A 17518-nucleotide genomic window follows, 5' to 3' on the forward strand; every position below is an offset into this window, starting at 1 on the left:
AAGTAGAACAATGTGTGCAATAGCATTTGTGCCCCCAGGAATAAATGCATTTAAAAAAAGCTTTGGGGACTTCTAGTTGTGTCCAATAGCCATACATTTTTATGCATCATTTTAAGCTTCTAAACAATTGATCTATGGCCCCCCAAGTTGTCATCACTGTATCCTTTTTAATTTATTTATACAATTGTGTTTGTTATATACACATACACAATATATTTATATATATATTTTTTTATTTGTCACATTTATTTGTAGCAAAAGTAGATGCAGTATCAAAACAGTAAATAAATGTGCATTAGTTCTTTAAATCTTACTGTTTATTTTTTACATTTTTTTGCAAACATTTCTGCTGTTGACTATGTGTTCAATTTTTATGTTTTAACACATCCATTTAGAATCAGTTTTAACCCCTTAGAAGTCGGAGTTTGTTTCAATTTCTTCATACTCCAGTTTTCTGTGGCAACCAAGGAGTTGAGAATCCCTAATTTGCTTTACAGCTAGAGGAGTTCAGTGCCCAAGTTTTTATGTTATAACCACAACATCACACTTGTATAAATAGTCAGCGCCAAGGTCCTTCGAGGCTTCTCTGTTTACAATGTGTCTTGATGACAGTACCATGACTGGTTGAAGTGCTGGAAGGCATAATAATACTTTACATGACCCTTCACAGATTCTGCACTCCTGTTTCATTTGCGCTGTATTTCCAGTCTTTGTCATTTTATCATTCAATGATCGTTGACCAGTACACATATACTTGTTTGTGAGGTGTTTCTTTTTGTACTTATGATGTATGATTTGTTTAACATGCAGTTTTATGTCTCCCCAATGCAGATACAAACATGTTTGTCACAGGCCCTGTGTGGGAAAATGGTGACATGTTTAAGATATCAGTTAGATGTTTTCCTATAATAGGCCTTTATTTCTATATTTATATTGACAGTAACTTCAAAAATGTTGGTTATGATGGTAAAATATCAGCTGGGTGGTAATCAAAGCAAAAACTAGAATTTACAGACAATATTAATGGTCAATATTTCAAGTCTTTGTAATATAATTTTATTAGGACACTAATGAGGATAAATAACGCATTAGCGATCATAGATATTTCTGTTTGTTTTGTGTTGTTTTTTTCATCACGTTTGCTGTGGCAAATTAGGGAGAGGTATGAATGAGCCCCTGTACATATCAAGCAAATATTGTGCACTGATATTAATCTCAAAATAGGGTGGCATAGAGTTTACATAGAAAATGAATGTCCTCTTTGTTTTACATTTTAGTATTTTTATCTATTTATCAACTTTGTGCTTTAGACACAGTAGATATGAACTCTAGCCATACAGTTAACTGAAAAACAAACCATGAAGTTTACTGAAAAATAATGTGTAGATAGGTTTTTAAAGCACTTTAACATCTCTAGTTGAGTAAAATATTAACAAAATAAAGATTCCTTGAATTATGAGGTTAGTAGTCTCAGTTTCCTAATTTACATTCAAATCAATGTATTAGAAAGTGTAAAAAGAGTTAAATATTTAAAACCAGAGATTTTCCTTAGACATTAATCATTTTCTAAAAGACATTCTTCTACTTGCAATCTTAAAGGGACAGTGAACACCTAGAGATTTTTATATAATGTTAATATAATGTCTTTAGTCATGCATAGTAAAACATTTCAAATATTTTTAGCACTGAAAATTGTGCCTTTTCTAATTCTCAGAGCTGGAAATGCTCAATGCATCATTCTCAAGGCTAACTCTGAAACACATCTGTCCCAAATTGGCTTCAGCAGATAACTGCAATGCAATTTATCCTAATATAATGACTTTGACTAGATTTGTCAGCTGCAGACTCAAGCCCGGATTGGCTTACACCCTGTAAGCTTGCAAAAACTCCTTTACCTTTAAATACAAACCACTCCAATGAAAATATTTTGTAGCTTATGACTAATTAATTCACTTAAAGGGAAGGTGTACACTAATATTTTCTCCCCTTTAATGTGTTCCCAATTATCAATTTTACCTACCGGAGAGTATTAAATTGCTTACCAATTGCTATTTCTCATTTGAAATAGCTGGTTTTGGCTATTGTATCACTACTAGGGATGCGTATTCAGATCTTTCGTGAGGATCTGAATGCAGAAGTAAGCAGCGGCTCATGTCCTTTGGATATTTTCGTTGCTGGATTGATTTCTGTAAAAAATCCCCACACTAAGATCTCTGCAAATCCAGATCTTAGAGTGGAGATCTTTTACAATAATCAATCCAGCTACAAAATTATCCGAAATGCATGAGCCACTGCTTACTTCTCATTTCGGATCCTCACGAAAGATCCAAATGCGCATCCCTATCCCTACCCATACTGAACATTTCTGAACTTGTTTTCTGGTAACACAAAAATCATGTAAACAAGAAGATTTAGATAAAAACAAAATGTATGCTTATCTGATAAATTTCTTTCTTTCTTGACACAGTGAGTCCACAGATCATCTAATTACTATTGGGAATATCACTCCTGCCCAGCAGGAGGCAGCAAAAAGCACCACAGCAAAGTTGTTAAATATCGCCTCCCTTCCCTCCAACCCCAGTCGAAGGAAAGGAAGCAACAAGGTGCAGAGGTGCCTGAGGTTTATAACGTAACAAAAATTCCTGTCCTCAAAAACAGGGCGGGCCGTGGACTCACCGTGTCAAGAAATAAATAAATGTATCAGGTAAGCATAAATTTATTTTTCTCTCTAATGACACAGTGAGTCCACAGATCATCTAATTACTATTGGGAATCAATACCCAAGCTAGAGGACACAGATGATAAGGGAGGGACAAGACAGGGAACCTAAAAAGTAGGCACCACTGCTTGAAGAACCTCTCTCTCTCAAAGGAAGCCTCAGCTCAGGCAAAAGTATAAAATTTATGGAATTTTGAAAAAGTGTGTAGAGAGGACCAAGTTGCAGCCTTGCAAATCTGTTCCACAGAAGCTTCATTTTTGAATGCCCAAGAAGAGGAAACAGCCCTCGTAGAATGAGCCGTGACTTTCTCAAGAGGCTGCTGTCCAGCAGTTTCATAGGCCAAGCGAATGATACTCTTCAGCCACAAAGAAAGAGAAGTAGCCGTAGCTTTCTGCCCCTTACGTTTCCCAGAGAAAACTACAAACAGAGCAGAAGACTGACGAAAATCCTTGGTCGCCTGTAAATAGAATTTCAAAGCGCGCACCACGTCTAGGTTGTGCAGCAGACGTTCCTTATGAGAAGAACTTTAAGAACAAGGTTAAGACTCCAGGGAGGAGTAACCAGTTTAAACACAGGCCTAATTCTGACTAAGGCTTGATAGAATGACCATACGTCTGATACATCCGCCAGACGTTTATGTAACCTTCTTGGAGAAAAGATAAAATTCAAGGAACTCTAATTCTACTCCAAGAGTAGCCTCTGGATTCACACCAATACAGATATTTATGCCATATCTTATAATAAATCTTCTTGGTAACAGGCTTACAAGCCTGAATCATGGTCTCAATGACCGACTCCGAAAAACCACGCTTAGATAAAATTAAGCATTCAATCTCCAAGCAGTCTGCTTCAGAGAAACTAGATTTGGGTGAAGGAAGGGCCCTTGAAGTAGAAGTCTCCAAGGAGGGAAAGAAGACATCTCCACTAGGTCTGCATACCAGATCCTGCAAGGCCACGCCGGTGCAATGAGGATCACCGACGCCCTCTAATGTTTGATTCGAGCAATGACCCGAGGATGGAGAGCGAACGGAGGAAATAGGTATGCAAGACTGAAAATCCAAGGGACCGCCAGAGCATCTATCAGTACAGCCTGAGGATCCCTGGACCTCGACCCATACCTCGGGAGCTTGGCATTCTGACGAGATGCCATGAGATCCAGATCCGGCTGTCCCCATTTGAGAATCAAGTTGGAAAACATGCGGATGGAGTTCCCATTCCCCCGGGTGAAAGGTTTGTCTGCTCAGAAAATCCACTTCCCAATTGTCCACTCCTGGAATGTGAATCGCAGAAAGACAGCAGTTGTGGGTCTCTGCCCACTGAATAATCTTGGCCACCTCTGACATGGCCAAGGAACTTCGAGTTCCTCCCTGATGGTTGATGTAAGCCACTGAAGTTATGTTGTCCGACTGAAATCTGATAAACCAGGCTGAAGCTAACTGAGGCCAGGGCAGAAGAGCATTGAAGATTGATCTCAGCTCTAGAATGTTTATGGAGAGAACAGACTCCTCCCGAGTCCATGTCCCCATAGCCTTTAGAGAGCCGCAGACTGCTCCCCAACCTAGCAGGCTGGCGTCCATTGTCACAATCACCCAGGAGGGTCTGCGAAAGCAGTTTCCCTGGGAGAGATGATCCTGAGACAACCACCAAGGAAGAGAATCTCTTGTCATCTGATCCAGATGAATTAGCAGAGACAGATCTGAATAATCCCCGTTCCACTGCCTGAGCATGCATAACTGCAGAGGTCTGAGGTGGAAACGAGCAAACAGAATAATGTCCATGGCGGCTACTATCAGACCGATTACCTCCATACATTGAGCCACTGATGGCTGAGGAGAGAATTGAAGCACCAGACAAGCATTGGAAATCTTTGCTTTTCTGGCCTCTGTCAGAAATAGCTTCTCCAATATGGAATCTATTATGGTTCCCAAGAATACTACCCTTGTAGCTGGAATTAAAGAACTCTTTTCCAGATTCAGGGTGCAGGAAGGATAACAGCATCTCTGTGTGGGAGCTTGCTTGTTGAAAAGATGGGGCCTGAACCAGAATATCGTCCAGATAAGGCGCCACTGCAATGCCCCACAATCTGAGAACTGCCAACAGGGATCCCAGAACCTTTGAATAAAATTCTGGTAGCTGTAGCAAGGTCGAATGGAAGAGCCACAAACTGGAAGTGTTTGTGTAGAAAAGCAAACCTCAGAAACTTGTGATGATCCCTGTGGATGGGAACATGGGTATGCGTCCTTTAAATCTACTGTTGTCATAAATTGACCTTCTTGAACTAAGGGAAGAATGGGGCGAATAGTTTCCATCTTGAAGGATGGTACTCTGAGGAATTTGTTTAGACTTTTTAGATCTAAAATTGCTCTGAAGGTTCCCTCTTTTTTGGGAACCACAAACAGATTGGAGTAAAATCCCAGACCCTGTTCCTGAACTGGAACAGGAACTGTCACTCCTATGTCGGAGAGGTCCTGAACACAGTGTAAGAACGCCTCTCTTTTTATCTGGTCTACAGATAATCTTGAGAGCAGAAACCTGCCCCTGGGAGGAAGGGTCTTGAATTCTAGTTTGTATCCCTGGGACATGATTTCTACCGCCCAGGGATCCTGAACGTCTCGAACCCAAGCCTGAGTGAAGAATGAAAGTCTGCCCCCCACAAGATTCGGTCCCGGATCGAAGGCAGACTCTTAATGCTGACTTTGATTCATTAGCAGGTTTCTTAGATTGCTTTCCCTTGTTCCATGACTGGTTGGGCCTCCAGGAAGGCTTGGACTGTTCCTGTTTAGGAGAGGAAGAGGAAAGCTTACCACTGAAGTTTTGAAAAGAACGAAAATTACTCTGACCTCCCTTCTGCTTATTTCTCTTATCCTGAGGGAGGAAATGCCCTTTCATCCCGTAATGTCGGAGATAATCTCAGCTAATCCTGGCCCAAACAAGGTCTTACCTTTGTAAGGGATAGTCAAAAGCTTAGACTTAGACGACACATCCGCAGACCAGGATTTCAACCATAAGGCTCTGAGGGCCAGTATGGCAAAACCAGAAATTTTTGCTCCCAATTTGATAACCTGAAGGGAAGCATCCGTAATAAAGGAATTGGTCAACTTAAGAACCTTGATGTTTGAATTGAATCAGACAACGCATCAAACCAGTATGCCGCCACACTAGTGACGGTAGCAATACATCCTTTTAAGTAACCCCTCCAACTTCTTATCCATAGAATCCTTGAAAGAACAACTATCCTCTATGGGAATAGTAGTTCTCTTAGCTAAGGTGGAGATTGCCCCTTCCACCTTGGGGACTGTCTGCCAAGACTCCTTGATAGAGTCTAGTATTAACTGTATAATAAGGATAAAAAGGGTTATTTATTAAATATAAGTAGTGCCATTGGTCTCCATATTTTGCACACACTCAAACCCTGGTTTAAATACCAGAAACAAACCATATATACAAATCATATTATATTAACATTAATTATATGAACATTTACAGCAGATTTTTTTTTAGAATTTGCTGTACAGTACTCACTTTTTTTGTTGAACAAGTTTGTATTATTACTAGGTCAGGAGAAAATAAAATTGAAAGAAGCATTGAAATGGTTAATAAAGGTAAAATGTATTGCTTGGAATTATATTAATTGTTGATGACATTAGTATAAGTTAAAATTCACAGTCAGCTAGATTACGAGTTATGCGCGCTATAGGGAAATTAACGAACGCAACAAAAGTTGCGTTATTCAACCCCCTATAGCGCAGCTATTACAAGTTTTAAAACAGCCGGCTTGTGTGTGCGATATGGTGTTTTTAAGCTCCATACCGCACACAATTCAAGTGCTGTTTTGACGTGCTCATGCACGCTTTCCCCATAGACATCAATGGGGAGAGCGTGTCAAAAAAAGTCTAACACCTGCGATCGCAGAAAGAAAAGCTCCGTAACGCAGCCCCATTGATGTCTATGGGGGAAAAAAACTAACGTTTAAACTTAACACCTCTAATCTGCCGCCGTAAGGTAAGTATTTAGTTTTGAATAGGAATAATTTAGAAATTAATAGTAGGTTTTATTTAGATTTATTTTAATTACATTGAAGTTAGGGGGGTTAGGGTTAAAAAAGTGCTTTCCAGAGTCCTGAAACAAAAAAAAGCTTAGATTCCTTCTTTTTCAAATATTTCAATATTTTTAATAAAGAGACAGTCTACACCAGAATTTTTATTGTTATAAAAGATAGACAATCACTTTATTACCCATTCCTTAGTTTTGCATAACCAACACAGTTATTTTAATACACTTTTTACCTCTGTGATTACCTTGCATCTAACCCTAACCTAAAAAAGTGCTTTCCAGAGTTCTGAAACAAAAAAAAGCTTAGATTCCTTCTTTTTCAAATATTTCAATATTTTTAATAAAGAGACAGTCTACACCAGAATTTTTATTGTTATAAAAGATAGACAATCACTTTATTACCCATTCCCTAGTTTTGCATAACCAACACAGTTATTTTAATACACTTTTTACCTCTGTGATTACCTTGCATCTAACCCTAACCCCCCTAACTTCAATGTAATTAAAATAAATCTAAATAAAACCTACTATTAATTTCTAAATTATTCCTATTCAAAACTAAATACTTACCTATAAAATAAACCCCAAGCTAGCTACAATATAATCAATAGATACATTGTAGCTAGCTTAGGTTTTATTTTTATTTCACAGGTAAGTTTGTATTTATTTTAACTAGGTAGACTAGTTAGTAAATAGTTATTAACTATTTACTAACTTCCGAGTTAAAAAAAATACAAAACTTACCTGTGAAATAAAACCTAAGCTGCCTTACACTAAAAACTAACATTACAAAAAATAAAAAACACTAAAATTACAAAAAAGAAAAAAAACTACCATTACAAAAAATAACAAACAAAGACCCAGATTACGAGTTTTGCGTTAGAGGCTGTGCGGTGCTAACGAGCAGTTTTCCCTCACCGCTGACTTACCTGCAGCGCTGGTATTACGAGTTTTCAGAAACCCGTCGTTAAAAGACAAGAAGTGAGCATTTAGCAAAATTTTGCTCATTACCGCACTCCAATACCAGAGCTGCTTAAGTCAGTGGTGAGCTGGTGTAACGTGCTCGTGCACGATTTCCCCAAAATGGGGAGAGCCGGCTGAAAAAAAGTCTAACACCTGCAAAAAAGCAGCGTAAAACTCAGTAACGCAGCCCCATTGATTCCTATGGGGAAAAAAAATTATGTTTACACCTAACACCCTAACATGAACCCCGAGTCTAAACACCCCTAATATTACACTTATTAACCCCTAATCTGCTGACCCCGAGATCGCTGACACCTACATTATAACTATTAACCCCTAATCTGCCGCTCCGGACATCGCTGCCACCTACATTATACTTATTAACCCCTAATCTGCTGCCCTCAACATCGCCGCCACCTACATTATATTTATTAACCCCTAATCTGCCACCCCCGTCGCCGCCACTATTCTAAATTTATTAACCCCTAAACCTAAGTATAACCATAACCCCCCCTAACTTAAATATAATTTAAATAAATCTAAAAAAAAATTCCTATCATTAACTAAATTATTCCTATTTAAAACTAAATACTTAGGCCTAGATTTAGAGTTGGGCGGTAGCCGTGAAAACCAGCGTTAGAGGCTCCTAACGCTGGTTTTTACCGCCCTCTGGTATTTGGAGCCAGTCATTAAAGGGTCTAACGCTCACTTTCCAGCCGCAACTTTTCCATACCGCAGATCCCCTTACGTCAATTGCGTATCCTATCTTTTCAATGGGATCTTTCTAACACCGGTATTTAGAGTCCGGGCTGAAGTGAGCGTTAGAAATCTAACGACAAAACTCCAGCCGCAGAAAAAAGTCAGTAGTTAAGAGCTTTCTGGGCTAACGCCGGTTTATAAAGCTCTTAACTACTGTGCTCTAAAGTACACTAACACCCATAAACTACCTATGTACCCCTAAACCGAGATCCCCCCACATCACCGCCACTCTATTAAAAATTTTTAACCCCTAATCTGCCGACCGCATGCCGCTGCCACCTACGTTATCCCTATGAACCCCTAATCTGCTGCCCCTAACAACGCCGACCCCTATATTATATTTATTAACCCCTAATCTGCCCCCCTCACCGTCGCCTCCACCTGCCTACACTTATTAACCCCTAATCTGCCGAGCGGACCGCACCGCTACTATAATAAAGTTAACCCCTAATCCGCCTCACTCCCGCCTCAATAACCCTATAATAAATAGTATTAACCCCTAATCTCCCCTCCCTAACATCGCCGACACCTAACTTCAAGTATTAACCCCTAATCTGCCGATCGGAGCTCACCGCTACTCTAATAAATTTTTTAACCCCTAAAGCTAATTCTAACCCTAACCCTAACACCCCCCTAAGTTAAATATAATTTTATTCTAACAAAATAAATTAACTCTTATTAAATAAATTATTCCTATTTAAAGCTAAATACTTACCTGTAAAATAAACCCTAATATAGCTACAATATAAATAATAATTATATTGTAGCTATTTTAGGATTAATATTTATTTTACAGGCAACTTTGTATTTATTTTAACCAGGTACAATAGCTATTAAATAGTTAATAACTATTTAATAGTTACCTAGTTAAAATAATTACAAAATTACCTGTAAAATAAATCCTAACCTAAGTTACAATTAAACCTAACACTACACTATCAATAAATTAATTAAATAAAATACCTACAATTATCTACAATTAAACCTAACACTACACTATCAATAAATTAATTAAATACAATATCTACAAATAAATACAATTAAATAAACTAACTAAAGTACAAAAAATAAAAAAGAACTAAGTTACAAAAAATAAAAAAATATTTACAAACATTAGAAAAATATTACAACAATTTTAAACTAATTACACCTACTCTAAGCCCCCTAATAAAATAACAAAGCCCCCCAAAATAAAAAAATGCCCTACCCTATTCTAAATTAAAAAAGTTCAAAGCTCTTTTACCTTACCAGCCCTGAAAAGGGCCCTTTGCGGGGCATGCCCCAAAGAATTCAGCTCTTTTGCCAGTAAAAAAAACACATACAATACCCCCCCCCAACATTACAACCCACCACCCCCCTAATCTAACCCAAACCCCCCTTAAATAAACCTAACACTAAGCCCCTGAAGATCGGGATGAAGTCTTCTATCAAGCCGCATCTTCAATCTTCTTTGTTCCGGAGCGGAGCGGAGCCATCTTCTTCCAAGCCGACGCTGAACATCCTCTTCAACCGACGCCTACTCGCCGAATGACGGTTCTTTTAAATTATGTCATCCAAGATGGCGTCCCTCGAATTCCGATTGGCTGATAGGATTCTATCAGCCAATCGGAATTAAGGTAGGAAAATTCTGATTGGCTGATCGGAACAGCCAATAGAATGCAAGCTCAATCTGATTGGCTGATTGGATCAGCCAATCGGATTGAACTTGATTCTGATTGGCTGATTCCATCAGCCAATCAGAATTTTCCTACCTTAATTCCGATTGGCTGATAGAATCCTATCAGCCAATCGGAATTCGAGGGACGCCATCTTGGATGACGTCATTTAAAGGAACCGTCATTCGGCTAGTAGGCGTCGCTTGAAGAGGTTGGATCCGCGTCGGCTGGGAAGAAGATGGCTCCGCTCCGGAACAAAGAAGATTGAATATGCGGCTTGATAGAAGACTTCATCCCGATGATGGACTTCCGACTTCAGCCCGATGATGGATTTCTTCAGCCGCCGCTTGGATCCAGACTTCAGCCCGAGGATGGACGTCACTCTTCAGCCCCCCGCTTGGGCTTGGATCAAGACTTCGGACCCTCTTCTGGACAGATCGGGACCCGGTGAGGTGAAGACAAGGTAGGGAGATCTTCAGGGGCTTAGTATTAGGTTTATTTAAGGGGGGTTTGGGTTAGATTAGGGGTATGTGGGTGGTGGGTTGTAATGTTGGGGGGGTTATTGTATGTTTTTTTTTACAGGCAAAAGAGCTGAATTCTTTGGGGCATGCCCCACAAATGGCCCTTTTCAGGGCTGGTAAGGTAAAAGAGCTTTGAACTTTTTTAATTTAGAATAGGGTAGGGCATTTTTTTATTTTGGGGGGCTTTGTTATTTTATTAGGGGGCTTAGAGTAGGTGTAATTAGTTTAAAATTGTTGTAATATTTGTCTAATGTTTGTAAATATATTTTTATTTTTTGTAACTTAGTTCTTTTTTATTTTTTGTACTTTAGTTAGTTTATTTAATTGTATTTATTTGTAGGTATTTTATTTAATTAATTTATTGATAGTGTAGTGTTAGGTTTAATTGTAGATAATTGTAGGTATTGTATTTAATTAATTTATTGATAGTGTAGTGTTAGGTTTAATTGTAACTTAGGTTAGGATTTATTTTACAGGTAATTTTGTAATTATTTTAACTATTTTAGCTATTAAATAGTTCTTAACTATTTAATAGCTATTGTACCTGGTTAAAATAAATATAAAGTTGCCTGTAAAATAAATATTAATCCTAAAATAGCTACAATATAATTATAATTTATATTGTAGCTATATTAGGGTTTATTTTACAGGTAAGTATTTAGCTTTAAATAGGAATAATTTATTTAATAAGAGTTAATTTATTTCGTTAGATAAAAATTATATTTAACTTAGGGGGGGTGTTAGTGTTAGGGTTAGACTTAGCTTTAGGGGTCAATCCATTTATTACAGTAGCGGCGAGATTCGGTCGGCAGATTAGGGGTTAATAATTGAAGTCAGGTGTCGGCGATGTTAGGGAGGGCAGATTAGGGGTTAATACTATTTATTATAGGGTTATTGAGGCGGGAGTGAGGCGGTTTAGGGGTTAATACATTTATTATAGTACCGGTGCGGTCCGCTCGGCAGATTAGGGGTTAATAAGTGTAGGCAGGTGGAGGCGACGTTGTGGGAGGCAGATTAGGGGTTAATAAATATAATATAGGGGTCGGCGGTGTTAGGGGCAGCAGATTAGGGATACATAGGGATAATGTAGGTAGCAGCGGTTTACGGAGCGGCAGATTAGGGGTTAAAAGAATTATGCAGGTGTCAACGATAGCGGGGGCGGCAGAATAGGGGTTAATAAGTGTAAGGTTAGGGGTGTTTAGACTCGGGGTACATGTTAGGGTGTTAGGTGCAGACGTAGGAAGTGTTTCCCCATAGAAAACAATGGGGCTGCGTTAGGAGCTGAACGCTGCTTTTTTTTTTTTCAGCTCAAACTGCCCCATTGTTTTCTATGGGGATATCGTGCACGAGCACGTTTTTGAAGCTGGCCGCGTCCGTAAGCACCGCTGGTATCTAGAGTTGCAGTGGCGTTAAATTATGCTCTACGCTCCCTTTTTGGAGCCTAACGCACTGAAAACCCAGCCATTCTGTGAACTCTAAATACCAGCGGTATTTAAAAGGTGCGGGGGGAAAAAAGCACGCGTAGCTAACGCACCCCTTTGGCCGCCAAACTCTAAATCTAGCCGTTAGGTTTTATTTTTATTTTACAGCTAATTTTGTATTTATTTTAACTAGGTAGAACAGTTATTAAATAGTTATTAACTATTTAATAACTACCTAGCTAAAATAAAGACAAATTGACCTGTAAAATAAAAACTAACCTAAGTTACACTAACACCTAACACTACACTATAATTAAATTAATTCCCTAAATTAAATACAATTAAATACAATTAAATAAAATTAGCTAAAGTACAAACCCCCCCCCACTAAATTACAGAAAAAAATAAACAAATTACAAGATTTTTAAACTAATTACACCTAATCTAATCCCCCTAACAAAATAAAAAAGCCCCCCCAAAATAAAAAAGCCCTACCCTACACTAAATTACAAATAGCCCTTAAAAGGGCCTTTTGCGGGGCATTGCCCCAAAGTAATCAGCTCTTTTACCTGTAAAAAAAATTACAAATCCCCCCCAACATTAAAACCCAACACCCACACAACCAACCCTACCCTAAAACCCACATAATACCCCCTTAAAAAAAATTAACACTAACCCCTTGAAGATCACCTTTCCGGGAGAAGTCTTCATCCAACCTGGCCGAAGTCCTCAACGAAGCCGGGAGAAGTCTTCATCCAAGCCGGGCGAAGTGGTCCTCCAGACGGGCAGAAGTCTTCATTCAGACGGCATCTCCTATCTTCATCCATCCAAACAGCCAATAGAATGCAAACTCAATACTATTGGCTAATTGCCAGATATGGGGTTAATAATATTTAACTAATGTTTGAGAGGCGGGAGTGCGGCGGTTTAGGGGTTAATATATTTATTATAGCGGCGGTGATGTCTGGTTCGGCAGATTAGGGGTTAAATTTTTTATTTTAGTGTTTGCGATGCGGGAGGGCCTCGGTTTAGGGGTTAATAGGTAGTTTATGGGTGTTAGTGTACTTTTTAGCACTTTAGTTAAGAGTTTTATGCTACGGCGTTGTAGTGTAAAACTCTTAACTACTGACTTTAAAATGCAGTACCAGTCTTTACAGGAGAGGGTCTACCGCTCACTTTTTGGCAGACTCATAATACCGGCGCTATGCAAGTCCCATTGAAAAAAGAGGATACGCAATTTACGTAAGTGGATTTGCGGTATTTCCAAGTCTGGCCAAAAAAGTGAGTGGTAAATCTGTAACTTCAAGACTCGTAATACCAGCGGGCGTTAAAAAGCAGCGTTAGGACCGGCTAACGCTGCTTTTTAAACTTAATGCAAAACTCGTAATCTAGCCGACTATTATCCAAAACAATAAAAATTATTCCTATTCTAATACCCTTTAAAAAAAAAAAAAAAACACCCCAAAATAAAAAAACCCTTAATCTATAATAAACTACCAAGGGCCCTTAAAAGGGCATTTTGTAGGGCATTGCCCTAAAGTTAACAGCTCTTTTGCTACAAAAGAAAACAAACACCCCCTAACAGTATACAAACCCCCACCCCCCAAACACACAAAATAAAAATAAAGTAAAACCTAGTCTACCCATTGCCCTGAAAAGGGCATTTGTAGGGGCATTGCCCTTAAAAGGGCATTTAGCTATTTTGCTGCCCAAGCCCTAATCTAAAAATAAATACCCACCCCAAAACGAAATAAAAACATTACACAAAATAACAAACAAATTATCAAAAATAATAAAAATGATTCCTATTCTAATACCCATTTAAAAAAGAACACCCCAAATTAAAAAACCTAATCTAGAATAAACTACCAATAGCCCTTAAAAGTTAAACAGCTCTTTTACCTGAAAAAAAAATACAAAGACCCACTAACATTACAAACCCCCACCCCCCCAAAATAAAAAAAAATATCTAAAAAACCTAATCTACCCATTGCCCTGAAAAGGGCATTTGTATGGGCATTGACCTTAAAAGGGCATTTAGCTCTTTTGCTGCCCAAACCCTAATCTAAAAAAAAAACCCACCCAAAAAACACTTAAAAAAACATAACATTTACCCCAGACAATCCACTTACAGTTTTTGAAGTCCTGCTTGAACGATCTTCATCTAGGCGGCGAGAAGTCTCCATCATCCAGGTGGCCTCTTCTATCTTCATCCAGGCGGCATCTTCTATCTTGATCCCGGTAGCGCGGAGTGGGTCCATCCTAAAGACATTCGGCGCGGGGCATCCTCTTCATACCGTTGCCGCCGTACACTGAATCTTTAATGCAAGGGAGCAGTTTCAAAATGGCGTACCTTGCATTCCTATTTGCTGAAAAATTTGAATCAGCCAATAGGAATTAGAGCTGCTAAAATCCTATTGGCTGTTCAAATCAGCCAATAGGATGTAAGCAGCTCTCATTCTATTGGATGATTCATGTGTTCAGTTAGAAACCAGTAGTGTATTGCTGTTTCTTCAACAAATGATACCAAGAGAATGAAAAAAATGAGATAAAAGAAGTAAATTAGAAAGTTGTTTAAAATTGTATTCTCTATCTGAATCATGAAGGAATTTTTGGGGGTTTCATGTCCCTTTAACAATTAATCTCAGACTGTTTCTGTACCACAACTTGTAATCTGTTTGTAGGAATTAATGGTTTGAGTACTATCTACTTGCTGTTGTTTATTCCTGGTCTAGAACTTCTCTTTATGTATGCTTGAGGACTATTAATGTGTTTATCAGTGGAATGCAGTAACAGTGGAGTGAGTGAGTAAGGCTAAGAGGATGCTCCTGGGTGGTAACTTGCCTTAGAACAAGCTATCAAGCTGGTGTTCGTTCCTGGTAGAGTGCTTCTCTTTCTGTATGTATTGGAGTGAGTTATTCTATAGTAATGTGACCTGTAAAGCTAGTGTGGCACAAAATGTGCATAGGAGGGACACAAGGTGAGTTAAATGCTGTACAGTTTTCTTTACAAACTTTAATTTTGTGTTTATTTACATTTTGTAAGTTATACTTCAATACGCTTAATCTCTCTTGGGCTCTAACTTCAACAAAATACAAAATTCCAGCGTTTACTATGGGTGAAAATGTTTGAGGCTTCCAGCTGGACCATGAAAATGGATGGAGAAATTGTTATGGCTTCTGCTTTTTTTTATTCAACATTTAAGAATAAATCTAAAAAAAGCAGAAATATACACCAAAGAATAAAGTCTCCTTATGCTTAGAGCATCAGCTCTGATGGACCTTCAAGATGGAATTAACTCTAGTGGACAATCTGATTCTAGCACCATTAAAACCACCAGTGCTAAAAGACTGCTGCTCCATAACTTCTCCACCTGCTCTGAGGCCGTGGACAGTAATCAACCCAACCGAATACGATCGGGTTGATTGACACCCCCTGCTAGCTATTGGCTGCAAATCTGCAGGGGGTGGCATTGCACCAGCAGTTCACAAGAACTGCTGGTGCAATGATAAATGCCGACAGCGTGTGCTGTCGGCATTTATCGATGTGCAGCGGACATGATACGCTACTTTGTATCATGTCCGCTCGCACATTTGGTAAATAGGCCCCATTATCTTGAGATATGCAAGGTTTATAGATTTAATTTCCAAAATATCTAATGGAAGTGCTAATTTCTGTCCACAAGCCTATCCCACTCTGCTTTTCAAGGCTTACAGTTTTAAGTGAGCTAGAATAAAATAAAATATTTATATTATGTAAAATATAAATATGTATTTTCATTCGACTAGATTACGAGTTGTGCTTTAGGGTTAAAAAGCAGCGTTGGCCGGTCCCAACGCTGCTTTTTAACGCCGGCTGGTATTAAGAGTCTTGAAGGTACAGGTGTACCGCTCACTTTTTTGGCCAGACTTGGAAATTCTGCAAATCCACTTACGTATCCTTTTTTTCAATGGGACTTGCATAGCGTCGGTATTACGAGTCTGACCAAAAGTGAGCGGTAGACCCTCTCCTGTCAAGCCTGGTACCGCATTTTAAAGTCAGTAGTTAGGAGTTTTACACTACAACGCCGTAGCATAAAACTCTTAACTAAAGTGCTAAAAATACACTAACACCCATAAAATACCTATTAACCCCTAAACCGAGGCCCCCCCACATCGCAAACACTAAAATAAAATTTTTAACCCCTAATCTGCCGAACCGGACATCCTAGTTAAAATAAAGACAAATTTACCTGTAAAATAAAACCTAACCTAAGTTACAATTACACCTAACACTACAATTAAATTAATTACCTAAACTAAATACAATTAATTACAATTTGAAAAAAATTATCTAAAGTACGAAAAAAAAACAACTAAATTACAGAAAATAATAAACAAATTACAAGATTGGCTGATAGAATTCTATTGGCTGACTGGAACAGCCAATTGAATGCGAGCTCAATCCTATTGGCTGATTGGATCAGCCAATAGGATTGAACTTCAATCCTATTGGCTGATTGCATCAACCAATAGGATTTTTCCTACCTTAATTCCGATTGGCTGATAGAATTCTATCAGCCAATCGGAATTGAAGGGACGCCATCTTGGATGAGGAACTGTTATTGATGAAGAAGACTCCGGATGAAGAGGATGCTCCCCGTCAGATGTCTTGAAGATGGACCCGCTCCGCGCCGGATGGATGAAGATAGAAGATGCCGTCTGGATGAAGACTTCTGCCCGTCTGGAGGACCACTTCTGCCCGGTTGGGTGAAGACGTCTCACGGTAGGGTAATCTTCAAGGGGTTAGTGTTAGGTTTTTTTTAAGGGGGTACTGGGTGGGTTTTAGAGTAGGGTTGGTTGTGTGGGTGGTGGGTTTTAATGTTGGGGGGGTATTTGTACTTTTTATTTACAGGTTAAAGAGCTGATTACTTTGGGGCAATGCCCCGCAAAAGGCCCTTTTAAGTGCTATTTGTAAATTAGTGTAGGGCTTTTTTTATTTTGGGGGGCTTTTTTATTTTGTTAGGGGGATTAGAGTAGATGTAATTAGTTTAAAAATATTGTAATTATTTTATTATTTTCTGTAATTTAGTGGGGTTTTTTTCGTACTTTAGATAATTTTATTTAATTGTATTTAATTTAGTTAATGTATTTAATTATAGTGTAGTGTTAGGTGTAACTATAACTTAGGTTAGGTTTTATTTTACAGGTAAATTTGTCTTTATTTTAACTAGGTAGTTATTAAATAGTTAATAACTATTTAATAACTACTGTACCTAGTTAAAATAAATACAAAGGGGTTAATAAATGTAGTTAGGTTGCGGCGACATTAGGAGTGACAGATTAGGGGTTCATAACTATAATGTAGGTGGCGGTGGTGTCCGGAGGCAGATTAGGGGTTAATAATATAATGCAGGTGTCAGTGATGTCGGGGGCAGCAGATTAGAGG

General features: G+C 38.6%; 1 protein-coding gene across 5 annotated transcripts in view; it reads right to left on the bottom strand.

Annotated features, from left to right (window-relative positions):
- Positions 1-215: 215 nt before the first annotated feature.
- The window catches only part of LOC128653161 (tapasin-related protein), a 145479-nt gene continuing 128176 nt past the window's right edge, over positions 216-17518 (bottom strand). For all 5 annotated transcript variants that reach the window (XM_053706288.1, XM_053706290.1, XM_053706291.1 and 2 more), the window contains one exon: positions 216-855. In XM_053706288.1, the coding sequence (XP_053562263.1) occupies positions 800-855 (56 nt within the window). In that variant the 3' untranslated portion in view covers positions 216-799. The remainder of the gene's footprint in view (positions 856-17518) is intronic.

Source organism: Bombina bombina, chromosome 3 (genome assembly GCF_027579735.1).
Source record: "Bombina bombina isolate aBomBom1 chromosome 3, aBomBom1.pri, whole genome shotgun sequence".
NCBI classification, from domain to species: Eukaryota; Metazoa; Chordata; class Amphibia; order Anura; family Bombinatoridae; genus Bombina; species Bombina bombina.